At 40.8% G+C, this 22,167-nt stretch overlaps 1 protein-coding gene across 1 annotated transcript in view; it reads left to right on the forward strand.

Annotated features, from left to right (window-relative positions):
- SH3D19 (SH3 domain containing 19) overlaps positions 1-22,167 on the forward strand; it is a 192,167-nt gene that overhangs the window by 159,763 nt on the left and 10,237 nt on the right. Inside the window, exons 10-18 of the mRNA XM_023227552.3 lie at positions 4,231-4,292; positions 5,602-5,866; positions 9,781-9,849; positions 10,011-10,151; positions 13,835-13,907; positions 15,491-15,621; positions 18,566-18,624; positions 20,436-20,638; positions 21,292-21,344. Of these exons, the coding sequence (XP_023083320.1) occupies positions 4,231-4,292; positions 5,602-5,866; positions 9,781-9,849; positions 10,011-10,151; positions 13,835-13,907; positions 15,491-15,621; positions 18,566-18,624; positions 20,436-20,638; positions 21,292-21,344 (1,056 nt within the window). The remainder of the gene's footprint in view (positions 1-4,230; positions 4,293-5,601; positions 5,867-9,780; positions 9,850-10,010; positions 10,152-13,834; positions 13,908-15,490; positions 15,622-18,565; positions 18,625-20,435; positions 20,639-21,291; positions 21,345-22,167) is intronic.

Below are 22,167 nucleotides of genomic sequence, written 5' to 3' on the forward strand. Positions count from 1 at the left end.
AAGAAAATCCCAAATTCCCGTGGAGGAAAAGTTGCCTGAGAAGGTTACTGGCTTCTACTCTGAAATGGTTATAAAAAGGAGTGAGAGGGTGATAAGTAAGTAAAACATCATTCGTTAATATCCATCATATGTAATGTCCATCATACTTAATGGACTTCATAAACTATAAAGCTCTATTGAAATAATATTGGGGTGCACAGTGGCTCACACCTGTAATCCCAGCACTTTGGAAGTCCAAAGCGGGTGGATCACTTGAGATCAGGAGTTTGAGATCAGTCTGGCCAACATGGTTTGAAACATCATCTCTACTAAAAATACAAAAGCCTGGCATAGTGATGCACACCTGTAATCCCATCTACTTGGGAGGCTGAGACAGGAGAATCGTTTGAACTCAGGAGGTGGAGGTTGCAGTGGGCCGAGATTGCACCACTGCACTCTAGCCTGAGCAACAGAGCAAGACTCGTCTCCAAAAAAAAAAAAAAGAAATAGTATTATACAAAAATGAGCCAGGTGTGGTGGCACACACCTGTAGTCCCAGCTATTATTATTCCAGTGGAATAATATTCCAAAATGTTCCAAGATTATTCCATATTGAACAAAAAGATGGAATCTGCAGAGACAATACAAGCAGGAAAACCAGCTTCACCAGAAACTAAAATGCTTGTCCAAACACATTAAAAGCCAGAGTTCAGGGATATCAGAGCTAGAGAAAAACTACCAAAAAGCAAATGCAGAGAGCCTTCAGGTTATTTGTGGAATACCCACGAGGAGGAAGTCCCTAATCAGTTATCTTGCAAAGACTCAGCAGAACCTGGACATAAACCCAGACTTGAGCAAACACTAAGACAATGGCTCCTGCAAGAACTATCTCCTTCTCTCAATATTTGGAGTATGTCAGATAAAGAAGTGCCTTTAGCAATGTGCCTAACATCCCTAAAGAATTTGAATGTGGCCTGGTGCGGTGACTCACACCTGTAATCCCAACACTTTGGGAGGCCAAGGCGGGCAAATCACGAGGTCAGGATATCAAGACCATCCTGGCTAACATAGTGAAACCCCGTCTCTACTAAAAATACAAAAAAAATTAGCCAGGTGTGGTGAAGGGTGCCTGTAGTCCCAGCTACTTGGGAGGCTGAGGCAGGAGAATGGGATGAACCCGGGAGGCAGAGCTTGCAGTGAGCCGAGATTGTGCCACTGAACTCCAGCCTGGGCAACAGAGCGAGACTCCGTCTCAGAAAAAAAAAAAAAAAAAGGGAATTTGAATGTGCTACTCTTTTTTTCTGATTTAAAATTTTCTTACTGTTGCAAATTAAGAAATTAAAAAGATGTTTAAGATTTCCCATAAAAATACCACCACCGAGGAAAAACTACAGCTGATATTTGGTACAAAATTAGAGTCATATGCTATGCATTTATTACAGTACATCATCTGCATCTTTCCATGTCAAATTTATACATCTGTTTTTTAAATTTTCTTTATCAAGGTATCTAAAAATTACAGCTTTTTTTTTTTTTTTTTTTGAGAGGGAGTCTCGCTCTGTCGCCCAGGCTGGAGTGCAGTGGCTTGATCTCAGCTCACTGCAAGCTCCGCCTCCCGGGTTTACGCCATTCTCCTGCCTCAGCCTCCCGAGTAGCTGGGACTACAGGCGCCCACTACCTCACCCGGTTAGTTTTTGTTTTTGTATTTTTTAGTAGAGATGGGGTTTCACCGTGTTAGCCAGGATGGTCTCGATTTCCTGACCTCATGATCCACCCGTCTCGGCCTCCCAGAGTGCTGGGATTACAGGCTTGAGCCACCGCGCCCAGCCAAAATTACAGCTTTGATAAAAGCAATTAAAGTTTCTTCCTATCTGCTAGAGTTTGTTTTAATTTTAAAGGTAGCCACAGAAATAAATGCATTTTTCAAGCATCACGGCAATATTTGTCAGGAAAAATATGGGCAGCAGTGTAATTATAAGGCATGGATTATATTCTGGAATATTGCAGGGTTTATGAGCTGGTTACTTGCCTCACTACATTAACTGAACTCATTAGTGAAACCAAGTTTTAAGGGCAAGCTTAATTTGTTTTTTAAAATGGGATTTTATAACATTGAAACATGTTTAAATGATCACAGTTATTGGCAATTAATCATTTGGTATTTAAGGAAAAGGTTATAAATATTCAGTATAATTTAAAAATCATGGAAGTGAGTTTTGGCTCATTTATAAGAAGGAGGAAAACAGTCTGAAGTAGCCCAAAGATTCCCAAGCTTTAATTAAACCTCCTTTACAAAAAAAAAAAAAAAGTGTAATTTAAAGGGTCAGCATTTTTTTTCTTATGAAGTTTTGGAGAAATATTATTTCCTGAGTGTTAGTGTTGGGGACTTAGAAAGTAGGAAAAGTGGGGGGAAAAGAAAGACAGCATTAGAAGAATGTAGTCTCGCCTGTAGTCTCAGCCACTTGGGAGGCTGAGGCAGGAGAATCACTTGAACTTGGGAGGCAGAGGTTGCATTGAGCTGAGATTGCATCACTGCACTCCAGCCTGGGGGACAGAGCGAGACTCTGTCTCAAAAAAGAAAAAAAAAAAAAAAGAATTTTGTGAAGGCTTTTTCCCCCTTCCAAAAACCAGAAATTTTGGCTTTGAGATCCTTTGGCTTCCCACTCACAGAGGATCTGAAAATATTCTCCATGTATTACTCTCATTTCCCAATCCTTGGGCACATGTTCAGAAAACCTGTTTAAATGGAACAGTTTGAATCCCTTCCCCTACAGAAATCTTCCTATTGATCTCCCCACTTCCAATTTCTCTCTTGGAAGAAATATCCACTTCCAATATCTCTCATCTACCATTAAAATAAAACATTCCAACTGTACCTTTTATTTTTCACATTATTCTCCTTTTCCTTTTTTCTACAAAACTCTTTTACCCTGGCCGGGCGCGGTGGCTCAAGCCTGTAATCCCAGCACTTTGGGAGGCCGAGACGGGCGGATCACGAGGTCAGCAGATCGAGACCATCCTGGCTAACACGGTGAAACCCCGTCTCTACTAAAAAATACAAAAAACTAGCCGGGCGAGGTGGCGGGCGTCTGTAGTCCCAGCTACTCGGGAGGCTGAGGCAGGAGAATGGCGTAAACCCGGGAGGGCGGAGCTTGCAGTGAGCTGAGATCCGGCCACTGCACTCTCAGCCCGGGCGACAGAGCGAGACTCCGTCTCAAAAAAAAAAAAAAAAAACTCTTTTACCCCATCCAGCCCCTTTACTGGAGTGGTACAAGCACACTGCTTTCTTGGACCTTAACTATTTCTCCTCACATGCCTTCCTCTCAGACCATCCTGCAAGCTTCTTTTACGTTCCCACCTCCTTCTAGTTCAAAACCCACTGCAAATTGTTGAAACCAAACAGTGGTGAGATAAGATCTGCCTATTCAAAGCAATACCAACTAGTAACCACCCCACTTACTATGTGTTTAAACTTAGGAGCAGTATGTTTCTTATATGTGATCACGGAATAAATAAAGAGGAATGAATAAAGAGCATATATATCTATCTAGATTAGATTAGATAGATAGATAGATAGATAGATAGATAGATAGATAGATAGTTTTTGTTTGTTTGTTTGTTTTTTGTTTTTGAGACAGAGTCTCACTCTGTTGCCCAGACTGAAGTGCAGTGGTGTGGTCTCGGCTCACTGCAACCTTTGCTTCCCGGGTTCACGCCATTCTCCTGCCTCAGCCTCCCGAGTAGCTGGGACTACAGGTGCCTGCCACCATGCCCGGCTAATTTTTTGTATTTTCAGTAGAGAGGGGTTTCACCATGTTAGTCAGGATGGTCTTGATCTCCTGATCTCGTGATCCACCCGCGTCAGCCTCCCAAAGTGCCGGGATTACAGGCGGAGCCACCGCACCTGGCCAAGAACATATATTTTTAAATTCTCTTTAGGGCCTGCTTAAATTTTCCCTTAATATCTCGTGAATCCACTGAGTGCATGACCATGCAGTGCAATTGCTCAAGCTGTGGTCCACAATAGGAGACTGGTTTCTTCCTGTCAGTGTTTTCACTTGTATTAGGACATGAATAATTTAGGCAGAAGTAAGTTAATATTGTTTAATGCTGAAAACTCTTTTAAGCTACTTTCTGTAACTCAACTGCGTTTCTGCTTGTAGATCCAGCCAAAAGGTTGTCCAGAATTTCTCTTGCTACGTTCTCGTTTCAGATTAACCTTAACTAAAAAGCATTCTCTGCTACTTGCAGGAATCCAACCACCCGGGTCAAACAGGAGGTTTTGTGCGAGGACCCCCAAGGTTGCCACCGAGGTAAGTAAATGTGGGAAAAGTTAGAGAAAAATTAATGACTCAGAGACCCAGCTCTCTTTTTTACCACCACAATTCAGTGTTGTTGGCCTTGGATCTTTTTTTAGCGATGAAATAATCTCACCAGTTCACCCAGGCCCCTAATCCACAGTCTGCTTATAACGGTAGGTTGTGGGAATCTCTGCTCCCTTTTTAACACAGTTCAACTCATAGAGCATTTATTTCCTCAAATAAATGAACAAGACTCATTTCTGAACTTAAAACAGCTCCACTTCTAGAATATACATATACATGCCCACTAACACCCTCCTGGTTAAGAGACTGGTTTTTGACATTTCCAAAGGGGACTGGCTTTGTGAGCTCAGAGGTGACTGCCTTCTGAGTTCCAGAGCTGTTCAAATAAAGGGCTGTAATGCTATCAGAAGACATTATTACTATGTTGAAATTTATTTATTTATTTTTTTTTTGAGACGAAGTCTCGCTCTGTCTCCAGGCTGGAGTGCAGTGGCGCGATCTCAGCTCACTGCAACCTCCGCCTCCCAGGTTCAAGCGATTCTCCTGCCTCAGCCTCCCGAGTAGGCTACAGGCCTGGGACTACAGGCATGAGCCATCATGTGCAGCTAATTTTTGTATTTTTAGTAGAGATGGGGTTTCACCGTGTTGGCCAGGATGTTCTCGATCTCTTGACCTCGTGATCTATCCGCTTGGGCCTCCCAAAGTGCTGGGATTACAGGCATGAGCCACCACACCCGGCTGAAAATTATTTATATCATAGAGATTAAGGAAAGGCTTTCAAAGTAATAGTTGTCCTATCCTTTCAGAACTAGCTTTCTTTATATTAATCTAAATTAGAGTTTTAATAGTAACACCTATAACATGAATATTAGGGGATTTTGATGTTCCTTTTCTAATCATGTGCAAGACCCCAGCACACATGCATCATATCTTATAAGCTTTTCATCTCAGACTTTGGTGGAAAGTGCCTAGTTTCCAAAAATAGTCATGATGTGTTTAAGAGCAAATGGGACCTTAGAGAGCTCATGATAGTAAATGCTTGTTTGTCTTGAACTAATGAATCTCTAGTGCAAGATAAGAGGAAGCTGGAAAATCGTGGCATTTCCTCTAATAATGTAATGTTTAATCCAGCAGCAGTCGTTTGCTCAAAAATAGCATACACTGCATGTTTCAGTAAATTGTATTTCATTAGCAGAAAGCTGTGTGTGTGTGTGTGTTTGTGTGTGTGTAAGACAGGACAGAACAGAATTTAATACTGATCAGAACACTGACTCATGGCTACTACATTGATTTTCAGACCTGTGAATGGAAAAACCATTCCAACTCAACAGCCTCCAACCAAGGTGCCCCCTGAGAGACCACCTCCCCCAAAGCTTTCTGCAACCAGAAGATCTAATAAGAAACTGCCTTTTAATCGATCCTCTTCTGACATGGATCTTCAGAAAAAACAAAGTAACTTGGCAACTGGACTCTCAAAAGCCAAGAGTCAAGTTTTTAAAAATCAAGATCCGGTGCTACCCCCTCGCCCCAAACCAGGACACCCTCTCTACAGTAAATACATGGTAAATTTAGCTTTTAAAAATGTTCGTGGTCAAGAGATGTGCCCTGAAGTATATATAAGATTCATTTATTCCTTAGAAAAAGATGATGGAACAAATGTGGAATTGTCCCTTGACGCCAAGAGTGCTTTAGATGAGTAGCCATAATAAATTCTAGGTCTTGGGCACAGTGGCTCATGCCTATAATCCCAGCACTTTGGGAAGCTGAGGCTGGTGCAGCAGCTTGAGGCCAAAAGTTTGAGACCAGCTGGCCAACGTGGTGAAACTCCATCTCTACTAAAATTACAAAAAATTACCCAGGCATGATGGCACAATCTTGTAATCCTAGCTACTCAGGAGGCTGAGGCGTGAGAATTGCTTGAGCCCAGGAGGCAGAGATTGCAGTGAGCCAAGATTGCGCCACTGCACTCCAGCCTAGGCAACAGAGCAAGACTCTGTCTCAAAACAAACAAAACAGCTAGGTCTTTAAAGCAGGGTTTCATTATTAGGAGAAATGTGCCAGGCGCGGTGGCTCAAGCCTGTAATCCCAGCACTCTGGGAGGCCGAGACGGGCGGATCACGAGGTCAGGAGATCGAGACCATCCTGGCTAACACGGTGAAACCCCGTCTCTACTAAAAAATACAGAAAACTAGCTGGGCGAGGTGGCAGGCGCCTGTAGTCCCAGCTACTCGGAGGCTGAGGCAGGAGAATGGCATAAGCCTGGGAGGTGGAGCTTGCAAGTGAGCTGAGAACCGGCCACTGCACTCCAGCCCGGGTGACAGAACAAGACTCCGTCTCAAAAAAAAAAAAAAAAGGAGAAATGTAGGGAAAGGGGAGAGAAAGCTGGGCAGGCCAGGCTTATAACTTGCTGCCTGGCTGGACCAAACAGAAATTCTGAAAAACCTGACCCTGTGGGTAATACTAATGGGAAAACTCTGATAGATACTATAGTTTATGTATTTTGTTTTTCCTTTCATTTAAGAGTGTCGCTCTATCACCCAGGCTGGAGTGCAGTGATGCAGTCATAGTGCACTGCAGTCTCCACCTCCTGAGCTCAGGGATCCTCCTGCTTCACACTCCTGAGTAGCTGGGGCTATGGGAACATGCCTCACCTCCAGGCTTATGGTTTATATCTTGATGTAGTTTATATCTAATAACTCCTTTTCCCACTGAGTAAATTTTAAAATGAAGTAGAAAGTTCTTACTAAGATGGATGATTTTTCCCTCATTTTCCCCTTTTGTAAGCCTAATAATTATCATGATCCATTTAATAGTTACCAGTTAGAAGTTTTCATCAATAGTTGAGATACTGATTTTGTTCTCTTTTAATGTTTTTCTCATCAAATAACCTAAACTTTTGTCTGCATTTGCCACAGTTAAAAAACAGAGTTGTTGGGTGGTGGCTCATACCTGTAATCCCAGCACTTTGGGAGGCCGAGGCGGGTGGATCACTTGAGAGCGGGAGTTCGAGACCAGCCTGGCCAACATGGTGAAACCTCTGTCTCTACTAAAAATACAAAAATTAGCTGGGCGTGTTGGTATACACCTGTAATCCCAGCTACTCTGGAGGCTGAGGCAGGAGAATCACTTGAACCCAGGAGGCAGAGGTTGCACTGAGCCGAGATTGTGCCACTGTACTCCAGCCTGAGCAACAGTGAGAATCCATCTCAAAAACAAAACAAAACAACAACAACAACAACAACAACAAAAAGTTGATGTGTTCTCTACATTGATCAGGTTAACCTGAAAGATGTAAAACAAATAAAAATGATAAGGAGGCCAGGAGCAGTAGCTCACACCTATAATCCCAGCACTTTGGGAAGCCAACTGCTTGAACCTAGGAAGTGGAGGTTTCAGTAAGCCAAGATCATGCCACTGCACTCCAGCCTGAGTGACACAGTGAGACTCTTTTTTAAAAAAAATAAAAAATAAAAATGATCAGGAGAGCAGGACTGCTTACACTTTTTACCAATTGAATGACAGAGTAGCTTGTAACAAGAACAGCAGTTAATAATTCTATATTGTGTTACTACATTTCTATCATCGAGCCAGGAATTATTTTTTCTTTAAGCTGTTCAGAGTTTTTTAAAAATCCTCTTTAGAGAAGGGTGTAGACAAATAAGAAGGAGGCAGTATATTCATTTATATTAATATTCATTTAAACTGATAAAACTTTAATTGCTAAAACCCAGGAGTGTTCTTTGGGATAGATTACTTAATTAATAAATAAAAACAGTAGTTGATGTATATTGAGTACTAATTATGAGCCAGGCGCTGTTTGAAGCACTTGATGTGTATATTAAATAACTCATTTATTCCTCACACCAACCTTGTGAGGTAGATATTATTATCCTTGAACAAGTGAGAAAAATAAGAAACAGAGACATAAAGTAACATGCCCAGGGTTGCAAATCCAGTTAATTAATGGTGGGAGCAAGATTTGAGAACAGGTCAGCTGGCTCTGACGCCTGCTCCTAACCATCATGCCAATTGTAGCCTCTACTTGATTTGGCCATTCTGTGTCAAGAGCCCTTTCTCAAGGGGAACCAGATTTCACGTTTGGTTCTTGTCACGCATGTCTGTGTGAAGAGACCACCAAACAGGCTTTGTGTGAGCAACAAGGCTGTTTATTTCACCTGGGTGCAGGCAGGCTGAGTCTGAAAAAGGAGTCAGCAAAGGGAGACAGGAGTGGGGCAGTTTTATAGGATTTGGGTATGTAGTGGAAAATTACAGTTAAAGGGGGTTGTTCTCTTGTGGGCAGAGGCAGGGGTCACAAGGTGTAGGGTAGGGAGATCAGGAAACTCTTTTTCCGTGGGAGGAACATAACAAGGTCGATTGATTACTTGGGGTGGGGCAGAAACAAATCACAATGGTGGAATGTCATCTTTTATGGTTCTTCAGTTGCTCCAGACCATCTGGATGTACATGTGTAGGTCACAATGGCTTAACTTGGGCTCAGAGGCCTGACAGTTCTTAGCATAGTCGTATAATGTCAATAAAGCATTTTTAAAAACTCAATACATTCAAAATGATGGTATATTTAGAGCTGAATGTCTCATTACAAAATAATTCTTTAAATCTTTCATTTATTGCCTGCCTATAGTACCATTAAATTGCTAGCCAGGAATCTGACAAAGATGCTGGGAAATGGCACCACCAAGCCAGCGGTACAGGGCCACATCCTTGCACTGTGGATCATTGCTCCTGGGTGACTGAAGGCCCAGGCAGTCTTCTTCCCATGTTGGATGTGAGCTTGTGTGGTTACATTTCCGGGGTATGCCTTTTATGTAATACAGACCCTCTGATGTGCACTCATCAGCTAAAATTTTCCAGAGCAGGGAAGAGATCCCCTTGGACAAGGTCCAGTACAGATGTAAAAACCATTCTAAGATCACACAGAGCTGAGTGGACCAGGAAGTGGCTGGGATCAGGCCATGAAATGGATTTAAGTAGACACTTGGTATCAGAGAGACTCTAGGAGAAGAAGAGCTTCAAGGTCTATGGAAACAAGCAGGCAGGCAGGCAGGCAGTACACGGAGGGCTCCAATCACTGATCAGCCTTCAGAGGCCACCATTGTAAGAACCCTGAATTAAAGAACTGGCTGTGAGGTCAAGTGCTGGGTGTTTCTCCTTCAAACCCCCAGGGGACTTGGTGGATCTTATCCTGTAGAATGGAACTTCCTGATTGTAGTCATTAAGGGAATGTTAGGCCATGTTCAGCTCTTGTGGTTCTATGGGCCCAACTCCAACTCCCAAGAGCCTCTTAACATCCATGAGAAATGACAGGCCCCGTTATCTAGAGCATGATGAAGCCGGGTGAGTTTAGCTGCTGGAGAAGGTGCTCTTTAGGCACACACATGCCAAATTCCTAAATGATCAGTAACGTAAGAGGAGGTTATTTGATTGTGAATAAGCCTTTTATTGGTTTACATTTAAGCTGTCTGTGCCTCATGGAATTGCCAATGAAGATATTGTCTCACAAAACCCTGGAGAACTCTCTTGTAAGGTAAAGTAGAGCTCTTTCTTTACTGGTTAATGTAAAAAAAAAAAATTAATCCTACTATTACACGTTATTAAATGCTTTAGGCTCCAAAGATTAAAATGTGAAAAAGTAATAATGTTTTATTAAATAATAATTGCTTTAGAGAGTGGTATTGTACCTTACAGCTTGGGGATGTACTTGTGATGCTGAAGCAGACGGAAAATAATTACTTGGAGTGCCAAAAGGGAGAAGACACTGGCAGAGTTCGCCTGTCTCAAATGAAGATTATCACTCCACTTGATGAACATCTTAGAAGCAGACCACACGTAAGGGATTAATATTGTTACAGCCCTCATATCACACGTAGCAGCACATTTCATGGAACTATTAATTACATCTCATCTTCAGGTTTTTATTAGCACATTTATTGTAACCAGAGTAAAAATTACAGTAGCATTTTATTCCACTTTTAGAATAAATTACTACTAAGAGACTTGCTGCTGCCATATTAATCACCTCGATACAGAGTGACTACCCTGTGTTTTGCTTTCTTCATAATGTGCTGACTTATAACAACCAGAATATTCAGTCATTAATTTTCAACTGTAAGAGCTGTTTGTTTTTTAAGTAACGTAAACCTGTTTACCAAAGTGTCAGAGAATAGTTTCCTAGCAGAATGGAAGTCTGACACTAAAAAGCACTTCCCTTTAAGATTTAAGCTTAATATAAACCTCATTTCTCTGATTATAGCTCATAAAACAATGAAATGTAATCCAACAACCTCAAGTCCTAATTTAGTGGAAACTGGGAAGATGCAGTGATTATTGAAAGTCATTTGTTTAGCAAGAAAAATGATGTTGAACAATTTGTAGGAGTATATTTTTTAAAGAGCTTCTTAAGTTATCCAGGTAAAATTTCACTATCTGTTAACATAGTAAATATGAAAAATAGGCCAGGCACAGTGGTTCATGCCTGTAATCCCACCACTCTGGGAGGCCAAGGCAGCAGATCACTTGAGCCCAGAAGTTCAAGACCAGCTTGGGGGCAACATGGCAAAACCGTGTCCCTAGGAAAAATACAAAAATTAGTCTGGCATGGTGGTGCATGCTTGTAGTCTCAGCTACTCAGGAGACTGAGGTGGGAGGATCACTTGAGCCCAAGAGATCGAAGCCGCAAGTGAGCCATGATTGTACCACTGCACTCCAGCCTGGGCCATAGAGCGAGACTCTGTCTTGAAAAAAAATACAAATAAAAAATGGAGTAAATATGAAAAATAATAGTAATCAAGTAAAGTACTTGGTTTGCCATTTATCCCAGTTTTCATAATCTTTTCCAACTTTTTCTTCTTAGAAGGCAGTTTATCTTTTGAAGTTTGCTAAGAAACTGAAAAATTGTATTTGGAGACCAGAGGAGATATGTGTTAAGGTAGCTTCTGCTGGCATATGAAAATCCTTACTTTAGCTCCCACGGGGAAAGTTCTCCTCTGACTCTTTTTGTCTGTTTTGGTACAGCATTATCCATCTGTCACAGCTGTCCTTCCTCTTTTCAGAACACACTCATGGCAACAGTGGGAGTTATACTGCCAAAAAGCCTTCCTTTGTGAAAAATAGAAGCTAAAAGCAAGTAGTTTTTTTTTTTTTTTTGAGACCAGGTCTCACTCCGTTGGCAGGCTGAAGTAAAGTGGTATGATCACTACAGCCTTGACCTTCCTGACTCAAGCAATCCTCCCACCTCAGCCTCCTGAGTAGCTGGGACTACAGGCATGCGCCACCATGCCTGGCTAATTTTAAAAATTTTTTGTAGAGACAGGGTCTCACTATGTTGTCAGGGCTAGTCTGAAACTCCTGGGCTAAGCCATCTGCCTGCATGGGCCTCCCGAAGTGTTCGGATTACAGGTATGGGTCACCATGCCCAGCCAAAAGTTAGTCTTTTATAACAGTGCAAAGTTCTTCCCACCTTACATACCACCTTCTCATCTTTTACTGTAGACTTGCAGAGAGTTGGCCTCTGATAGGCAGCTATTGGTGATAATGAAGTGAATCCTCCTTTATGCTTCTGGGTTAATGGCTTTTGTTACATTTTTTAAAAATAAAACTTAACCTATTTGAAAGCCTAGTTTTAAGGTAGATATCTCTACGAATGTGTTGTACTTTCCCCCAACTTGGCAAACAGAAAATATTGAATGAACATGACCATTTGTGGTTGAATCAGAGAGATCATGGGAACGGTGGCAGGTTGTTGCCTGGTACGTGGTTGAGACCCTAGACCTGGGTTTCAGGGAAGTGGGATTTGGTTCCCCTTCCACCTTCTTCGGTGGTTATTTAACTTCTCTAAACTTTATTTTTTTAATGTGTGAGATAACTGCCCACAGAGTTGTCTTCAGAGTTGACAAATTATATAATTTTGTGTAAAACTCCAGAATTTAGTGAGGGACTGGGTGTGGTGGCTCACGTCTGTAATCCCAGCACTTTGGGAGGCCAAGACAGGTGGATCACCTGAACCCAGGAGTTTGAGACCAGCCTGGCCAACATGGCAAGACCCCATCTCTACAAAATATACAAAAATTAGCCAGGCATGGTAGTGCATGTCTGTAGTCACAGCTACTTGGGGGACTGAAGTGGGAGGATAACTTAAGCCCTGGAGGTCAAGGCTGCAGTGAGCTGTGATTGTGCCACTACACTACAGCCTAGGTGACAGAGCAAGACCCTGTGTCAAAGAAAAAAAAGCCATGTCAGAACTAAAATATCTCAGAATTCATGAACTTTCCATAGTGTTCATTTATTTAGAGAAAAGCATTAAGCAGTCCATGAAAAAATGTTAGGGTCATCTTGGTAAGCCACTTTAGTAAGCTACATTAGCCATTCGAGTCTTGACTTAAGTTATATTTCAGTTTACCTAAGTTGAGAGAATGAAAGTTTTGTTTCTGCAGGGGCATTTTGGTTGAAAGAGCAGGTGAGATTTAGAAAAGATCTCAGCAAAGGTGCTGCAGGGTTGAAAAGGAGTGAACCATCATTCACTGTGCACTCTGATCAGCCTGGTGCATCATGGCCAGAGGAAGGGCAGAGGTATCGAAGTGTCAGGATGTCTCTAAGGGGACAAGAGTTATTAGAGGAGGTGAAGAGACAAGAAAGGGCACAAAAATCTGCCTTTATTTATTTCACAGGCTTGCCAGTGTTGAAGAGTGTTAAGTTATAACTCCAAGTAATATCCTTCAGTGGGATTTGATGAGGATGAGGATAAGCCTGTCTCTTCATGTAAAGAAACTAAGAATAACAATTGCTAGTCAATAAGAAGAGGTCACTGTTCAGCTTTGCCTTCTCCTCTGGCCAATCTAGGCAATTGGCTAGATGGATAGAGAATGTTAGATTATTTTTGCTAATTTACTTAGAACTACTGTTGGAATAAACCATTCAGATTAAATACAAAATGCAGACCAGGCATGGGAGGTAGCATTGCTTTCAAATTAGAAAAAGCACTTAGTTAAGGTAATAAATGAAATGGATTTTACTTTTTGTGAATTATACTTTTGTGGAAAGTCATTAGCTCCTTTCATTACAAAAGGCAAGAGCATAAATCATAGGACTTTCTTCCTTTTCCCATCCTAATAAAGACACAACTTTTAAGACTCCGTCTTGATCACAGTTTTAAGGAAAAAGCTACCCTTGAAAGGGAAAGAGGTCAAAAACCACTACTTCAGGGTAGAATAGGCACTGTTTAAAAGTAAAGAAACAGTTCCCTTTTGTTTTACTCTCTCAGTTTAAAAAAGCAAAAACAAAACACACTGGGGGATATTTTAATTGAGATTTTCGTCCTCCCTTGGCAAGGACACATTCTTCTTCAACTTGATAATAATTCCCTTGTTTGGCTCAACTGTGTGGTTTGCATCTTGTACTCATAATGTAATTGTGTCAAGAGGACTCTAATGAGAAAAAAAATCGGTCTCAGAGTGAATAATAAATCCACCATCTATCCTGCACACTTCATTCACAGCCCTGTTTTCCCCCCTAAGGATCCAAGCCACGCTCAGAAGCCTGTTGACAGTGGTGCTCCTCATGCTGTCGTTCTTCATGATTTCCCAGCAGGTAAGGATGTAAATAATACAGTAGGAGAACCACAGGATCCAGGAGTAAGTCTTTCTCCCTGCCCTGGGGTTAGCCTCTCAAGGGCTTCCTTCTTCATTTTCTGTGCCTGTAGAGTCCTAGACTAGACAGGTGGACTCCACTTCAAGAAGGGTCGATTGTACCAGCCATTCCAAAAAGCTTAGTTGTATACCCTTGCCTTTGAAGCTCCCTGAGAAATAGAGAGAGAGAGAGAGAGAGAGAGACTTTCCCTTACAGATGAACATTGCAAATTGCCTACTAGTCACAAACTGTTTAACTCTTTCAAAATAGTGGCTACTAATTAACAATTGTAATATGACTGGGCATAGCGGCTCACACCTGTGATCCCCGCACTTTGTGAGGCCAAGGCAGGTGGATCACCTGAGGTCAGGAGTCCAGACCAGTCTGACCAACATGTTGAAACCCCATCTCTATAAATACAAAAAAGCAGCTGGGCGTGGTGATGCATGCCTGTAATCCCAGCTACTTGGGAGGCTGAGTCAGGAGAATCGCTTTAACTTCGGAGGCAGAGGTTGCAGTGAGCTGACATTGTACCATTGCACCCTGGGCAACAAGAGCAAAACCCTGTCTCAAAAAAAAAAAAAAAAAAAAAAAAAAAATTAGTAATAAAGTTAATTCTAACATAATAACTGAAGTTCTTTTGTCCTCAAAGTTGTCTCAGCTGCTACTTACCTATGAGAGCAAAATATTTTTTTTTTTTTTTGAGACGAGATCTTGCTCTGTCGCCCAGGCTGGAATGCAGTGGTGCAGTCACTGTAACCTTGAACTCCTGGACTCAAGTGATCCTCCTCCCTCAGCTTCCCCAGTAGCTGGGACTACTGGGGTGCCACTACACCTGGCTAATTTTTTTTTTTTTTTTTTTTTTTAGGGACATGGTCTCACTATGTTGCCCAGGCTGGTCTTGAACTCCTGGCCTCAAGTGATCCTCCCACCTTAGCTTCTTAAAGTGCTGAGATAACAGGCATGAGCCACCCATGCCCACCCATAATATAAGTACTTTTGTAATAATTTTTAAAATACCCTCATACCCAAGGCTACAAATAAACTCCTGATTTACTTACAATCTCTTTTTATCCACTTGATAGGCTGATTTTTATTTTGGTATGGGTATACTTATTTGCTTTATAAAGAGTTATAGTACTCCCTTAGTTCACATTTGAAATTAAAATGATTTGTAAGCATGATTGAGAATAATAAGAATATTATACCATGTCTATAAACTTTTTTCATTGTTCAGTGTGTATTCAGCATGGGTTTATATTGGCGCAGTAGGAAACATTTGCTAACACAACAGTGTTTTTATTCAACCATTTCCCGTCAATCAAAGCATGGTAAATGTAACTAGTTTGGTCTTTAAAAAGGGAGCTCATAACAATATCCAAAAAAAGAATAGCATTTTTTAAGTCAATTTGATTAGTATAATATGTTCTCAGAATCAGTGGAACGTAACTGCCTCAGTGGACACAACTAAATGCTACTTTGTGCCTTTATCAAATCTGCAACCAGGATAATTCATCATACATAACCATAATTTTATATTACAGAGCAAGTTGATGATTTGAACCTCACTTCTGGAGAAATTGTTTATCTTCTGGAGAAGATAGATACAGACTGGTACAGAGGGAACTGTAGAAACCAGACTGGCATATTTCCTGCCAACTATGTCAAAGTGATTGTAAGTGGGTTGTATTTGTTTTAATTTAGTCATATACTCAGTGGGTTCTGTGTGACTTGTAGGTTGGAAAAAATAACTAGAAACACAGATTCTAGTTCTCTCTTTTTCATTGATTCATTTGGCATTTGGAAAACTCAAAAATAAAGATTTGGTCAACTAGATGATGGTTAATTATTATATTATGGGGTGTTAGAACTTAATGCCTAAATGCTATCTGAAATCCTAAAGTGAAAGACCACCACAGGTCAACTGGTAAATCAGCTCTTCTTGGAGGGTTGTTAAGCACTTAAGGATATATGGTAATTCTTTGAGAAATTTAGTGAACATGAATTGAATGATACTAGATTATCTTGTAGAGGTGTCCTCGGAGGTTATGGTACCACTTCTTTTCTTTGGAGTACATTTTGGTTTGGGTTTCTTTCATCTTTTCCATTCTTATTTATCTTTGTCTTTTAAAAAAAAAAATCTATTTGGGAATACAGAGGTATTTGTATTGTAGATAGTGGTTCATTAATGGTTGTGCCCACAAAATAATTTCTAATCTGATTAGAATAATTATATTAAAGCACCAGAATTTTATATACCCTCACAGCCTAACTTGTGAAAGCATTCCTGTGTGTGAGAGCTGTGTGTAAACCCAGATGGCTGTGAAATATGGGGATAAAATCAGACAGCCCTCACACATTCGTATCATTGGAAGAGGATGACTTCGTCCCTGATATAACTTATGATACTATGAAATATGAAAAAAATCTAGCTTAACTGCATTAACAGCTTATTTGGAAGGAAAAAGTAAACAAATTCCATTACATCACAAAATTAGAAAACCAGACTAACAGAAAATCTGAATTCTTCAAATAGAAATGAATTTGAATCTCTTGGATTATGAAGGGTAGGCATTAAAAATTGTCTAGTTTATCTATGCCTTGATTCTTTGAAGAAGTTCAACTACACTCCCTAAATTAATAGTAAGAATAATGTTTGTTTTAGCACTCTTCCTCATTTTTCTTCTGCCCGATTTAGCAGTACTTTAAAAAGCACAATTACCACACTGAAATCAATCACACAGAATCTGCCACATTATTGGTGTGTTATTTCTAAGCCCACAAGTTTAAAAAATTGTTTTAAAACTTCAAACCTTTAAAATTCATCAAGAAGGCACTGATTTATTTAATATAAACCTCAAGCTTTAAGTAGTTTTAGATTGCATGCATTATAGCCAAATGTTTTATCGCAACCCAGCCCTCCTCTACTGAGCCTTGTAAATAAGATACTATATTAAGTGCTTGGCTGGGCACAGTGGCTCATGCCTGTAATTCCAACACTTTGGGAGGCTGAGGCAGTAGGATCACTTGAGCTCAGGAGTTCAAGACCAGGCTGGGCAACATAATGAGACCCTGTCCCCACAAAAAATTGAAAAATTAGCTGGGCATGGTGTCAGGTGTCTGCAACTCCAGCTACTTGGGAGGCTGAAGTGGGAAGATGGTGTGAGCATGGGAGGGCAAGGCTGCAGTGAGCCATAATCATGCCACTGCACTCCAGCCTGGGCAACAGAGTAAGACCCTGTCTCAAAAAATAAATAAAATAAAGTGCTTGCCACTTAGTAGATGTTTGCTAAATACAGATTCCTTTCTTCCTTCCCCATTCATGTTGAAGGGGGAAAATGTTCCAGTTATAAATGTGAAGAGAATCCACAGTTGTTTGCTTTGTTTTGTTTTGTTTTTTGAGACAGTCTCGCAGTTGTCGCCCAGGCCAGGCTAGTCTCGAACTCCTGGTCCACCCACCTCAGCCTCCCAAAGTGCTGGGATTACAGGCTTGAGCCACTGCACCCGGCCCAAGAATCCAAAGTTTTATTGAAATATTTTATCTTGGGGTCAGAGAAGTATTGCAGGGTTCTACCAACACTTGGAGTAGGTGTGGTAGAGCTAATGCGTGGCACTGTGAATGCCTAATGCCTGATTTCTATCTTAAGTCCTTCTCAGCTGCAGTTTTCAACCTGGAGAATATGGGATAGAGCTGGCAGGGTGTGGCAGCTCACGCCTATAATACCAGCACTTTGGGAGGCTAAGGCAGGCAGATTGCTTGAGTCCAAGAGTTCAAGACCAGCCCAGGCAACAATGGTGAAACCCTGTCTCTGCTAAAAATACAAAAATTAGCCGGGTGTGGTGGTACATACCTGTAGTCCTAGCTACTTGGGGGAGGTAAAGCAGAAGGATCACTTGAGCCTGGGAGGTCAAGGCTGCAGTGAGTTCTTTTTTTTTTTTTTTTTTTTTTTTTGAGGCTGAGTCTCACTCTGTCGACCGGGATGGAGTACTGTGGCCGGATCTCAGCTCACTGCAAGCTCCGCCTCCCGGGTTCACGCCATTCTCCTGCCTCAGCCTCCCCGAGTAGCTGGGACTACAGGCGCCCGCCACCTCGCCCGGCTAGTTTTTGTATTTTTTAGTAGAGACGGGGTTTCACCGTGTTAGCCAGGATGGTCTCGATCTCCTGACCTCGTGATCCGCCCGTCTCCGCCTCCCAAAGTGCTGGGATTACAGGCTTGAGCCACCGCGCCCGGCTTGCAGTGAGTTCTGATTGTGCTGCTGCACTCCAGCCTGGGTGAGAGTTAGACCCTGCCTCAAAAAAAAAAAAAAAAAAAAAAAAAAAAGGGGGGGGGGGATAAAGAAAATTCAGTCAGAATTAGAGTGATATTAATGTGGTTATTCCAGCAAATAAGAGAATTGATTGGCTACTCAAGGAAGGCTACTTCACACGTTATACTTTTTTTTTAATCCAAATTCAGGATTTTTTTTTACCAGTTAGCACCTGTAGTTCCTCTTAATCAGATTAACACCTAGCTAAACAAATCCATTTCAATCATGCACTTTCTAATAACTTAACCTTAAATTTTCCTGACGAAAATCTGAAAAAAAAATAATTGTTGCCTTGATTTTGTCTTTACTAGATTGATATTCCAGAAGGAGGAAATGGGAAAAGAGAATCTGTTTCATCTCATTTTGTTAAGTAAGTTTTATTTGTGTTCTTTTGCACAAAATACAAAGGAGATAACCATCTATATCGTGAAGAATTATCAAGCTTAAAACACTCCAAGGTCAGGCATGGTGGCTCAGACCTGTATCCCAGTACTTTGGGATGCTGAGGTGGGAGGATTGCTTGAGGCCAGGAGTTCAAGACTAGCCTGGGCCGCATAGCAAGAACCCCTGTCTATTATTTATTTATTCTTTATTTTAAAAGAAAACACTTCACAGGGTGATTATTCCGATTCTCACTGTGTCTTTTTAATTACAAAGAAAACTTGTTTAAAGGGTGACAATGGGTTAAAATTCTGATGAAAATGCATCATGAGCATGCTGATAGAAGCTTACCTAAGCAATTCTGCAACATCAATGCAGGACACAGAGAGAGCAGCAAAGCACAGTCTGTGCCAGTGCTTCCTGCAGCCTGGCCTTAGCATGAGCAGAGAGAGTTTCATCATCTACTGCATTTTATTTTGGCCTTCTGGTGTTATCTACCCAGTTTTTAGAAGGTTCAAGTATTTTTGTCATGAGAAATAATTAAATTCTGTAGAAATATAAATCCTACAATAACTGCTAGACATTTTGTATTTTTTTGTTTTTAAGAAGAACTAGAAGAAAATGAAGGAAGAGTTAAGTTGAGGACCTTTCCCTGAATTTATATACCCTTTTATGCGTCGTTGTAACTCCTTTGTGATTTAAAACACTGCCACAATGCAACTTTATATTCCAGTTAAATGAGCAAATTAATAGAATTCATTACCTGCTGAAGACTGTAAACCTGTCTATGAATAGGTCAGACATAAGGAGATGCTCCCAGAGGACTTTAGAAAACAAATGCAAAGGGTATCACAAATAAGAAAACTTCTGATCCACGGTAGTTGAATTCTATTTCAGATTCAGTTTTTCTCTATTTTTAAGCAGCATATACTGTGTCTCAGCAGGTTGAATTTGAAGTGGGCTTTTACAGTCATTGACTCATTGATCTGACTTAAATCATAATTCTGTTAGAGCTAGAATCAACCTTTTCTCTTTAGGCAATTGCTTCTCCTTAGTCTGTTGCTATTGAAACTTCCTTTCTAAACCCTCAAATTTAGGGATTAGTATTAAAGCACACCTTCTAGAGACACGATTTTATCTCTGCTTTTATCTTATTTTCAGTCAAAATTGCAGATCATGTAAGGATTGTCCCAAATGTCAGAAATGAAGCCCTTTTAAAGGCAATACAAAAATCGTTTTTAAAGGCAAGAGAGTTAGGTCCAAGACTGTGTGTTATGATATGCTGAGTTTCTGTTTTCTTTAAACCTTCTCCTAGTTTTTAAGGCCAACTCACTGATTAATTGAGCATCGACTTTGCCCAGCTGTTGCCCATTGCATTCTGCCCTGATTAGTAATCAGGAAATTTGATGACTTGCCCTGAGATTCTCAGGGTTAACACTCCTCAACTCAGTGCATTTATGATTGAAAGCGTTCAGACTAGACCATGGATTGCTGTGGCCCAAGGATACAAACATATGGAGACTGGGGAGTAAGATGATCAAAAGACACAGCAGGGTTAACTAACCACCCAGCTGCGTGCACTCTGTGACCTTGAGCTTTAGCCTTTTTGAGTGAATAGGTTCATATCTGTTAATTAAAAGTGTAACTTACTGTTTTTCATGGAATAATTTCAAATTAGCCTAGCATACCTTATTCCATGGTAAACCCAGAATAAATACTTATTGAAAGACTGAATGAAGGTTTTTAAGCATTTTAAAAGCACTCTCTAGTCTAATCCACAAAAATGTGCTCTTCATTCAGAGGCTCAAGATGTGTTGCTCGGTTTGAATATATTGGAGAGCAGAAGGATGAGTTGAGTTTCTCAGAGGGAGAAATTATTATTCTTAAAGAGTACGTGAATGAGGAATGGGCCAGAGGAGAAGTTCGAGGCAGAACTGGGATTTTCCCCCTGAACTTTGTGGAGCCTGTTGAGGATTATCCCACCTCTGGTACAAATGTTCTAAGTGAGTACAGAGAATTTTTTTTTTGTTATGTCATGTCCTAATTCAAATAAACCAAATAATAGCATTATACTTAAGCTGTATAATAATCCATATTGCCATATTTTTAAGGTAGAAGGAAAACTGATTTTAAAATGAGAATTTGGGATGGATATTATTTGTGGGCATCTCTCAAAGAGCTGGTTTTGGTATTTTAGGTAATTAGCAATAACTTCATATAAGAAATGGCAAAGAGGCTGGGTGTGGTGGCTTAGACCTATAATCCCAACACTTTGAGAGGCAACGGTGGGTGGATCACCTGAGACCAGGAGTTTGAGGCTGCAGTGAGCTATGACTGTACCACTGCACTCCAGCCTGGGCAACAGAGCCAGACTCTGTTTCTAATAAATAAATAAATAAATAGCAAAGACTTTTAAACAGAAATGAACTATAGACTGTTACTAATGTATGTAGACTATAAATAATTGTGCTTACTTTACAATTAACTAAACAAGCTCAGTGAAGGTAGTACAGGTTAAGGCAACATAGGCAATACATGAAGAGACTGGTGTGGAATCCCAGACTCTTCACTCCCACCCCAACCATTTATTTTTAATACTATATGGCTCTCACATCTAATGTTCTGACTTCCTGTGTGTGTGTGTTTTTTAATGTAGGCACAAAGGTACCACTGAAAACCAAAAAAGAAGATTCTGGCTCAAACTCTCAGGTAGGCTGCTTGAACAGATGACTATAGTGACAGCCAGGTTATTAAGAGAATATAGTATGAATTAATTTTTCAATTCATACAACAAATGTTTATAATAAATTACTTAGATGGTTAATATATTTTATATAGAGAGCTCATACAAAGACATGCAAACCCTGATAGAAAATGAAAACAGATGCTGGGCACAGTGGCTCATGCCTGTAATCCCAACACTTTGGGAAGGCAAGGTGGGTGGATTACCTGAAGTCAGGAGTTCGAGACCAGCCTGGCCAACATGGTGAAACACTGTCTCTACTAAAAATACAAAAATTAACCAGGTGTGGTGGCATGTACCTGTAGTCTCAGCTACTTAGAAGGCTGAAGCAGGAGAATAGCTTGAACCCGGCGGTAGAGGTTACAGTGAGCCGAGATAGCACCACTGCATTCCAGCCTGGGTGACAGAGCGAGACTTTGTCTCAAAACAAAAAGAAAGAAAATGAAAAAGGGACATGATTAGAGAGTTCATAAAAGAGGTACAATAAGCGGCTAATATTGAAAAAATATTTAACCTTTCTAGTAATCAAGAAAATATATAATAAGACAGCAATAAAATACCATTTAACTTATTCAGTTAACAAAGATTCAGTGCATCTCAACACTAAACAAGCAATTACACGCATGTGAGTGTCAACAAAGAGGGAAAGTACACATTATTATCACCCTAAGAAAAGGATAAAAGCCGGGTGCGGTGGCTCAAGCCTGTAATCCCAGCACTTTGGGAGGCCGAGACAGGCAGATCACGAGTCAGGAGATCGAGACCATCCTGGCTAACACAGTGAAACCC

The sequence above is a fragment of the Piliocolobus tephrosceles genome, chromosome 3 (assembly GCF_002776525.5).
Source record: "Piliocolobus tephrosceles isolate RC106 chromosome 3, ASM277652v3, whole genome shotgun sequence".
Taxonomy (NCBI): domain Eukaryota; kingdom Metazoa; phylum Chordata; class Mammalia; order Primates; family Cercopithecidae; genus Piliocolobus; species Piliocolobus tephrosceles.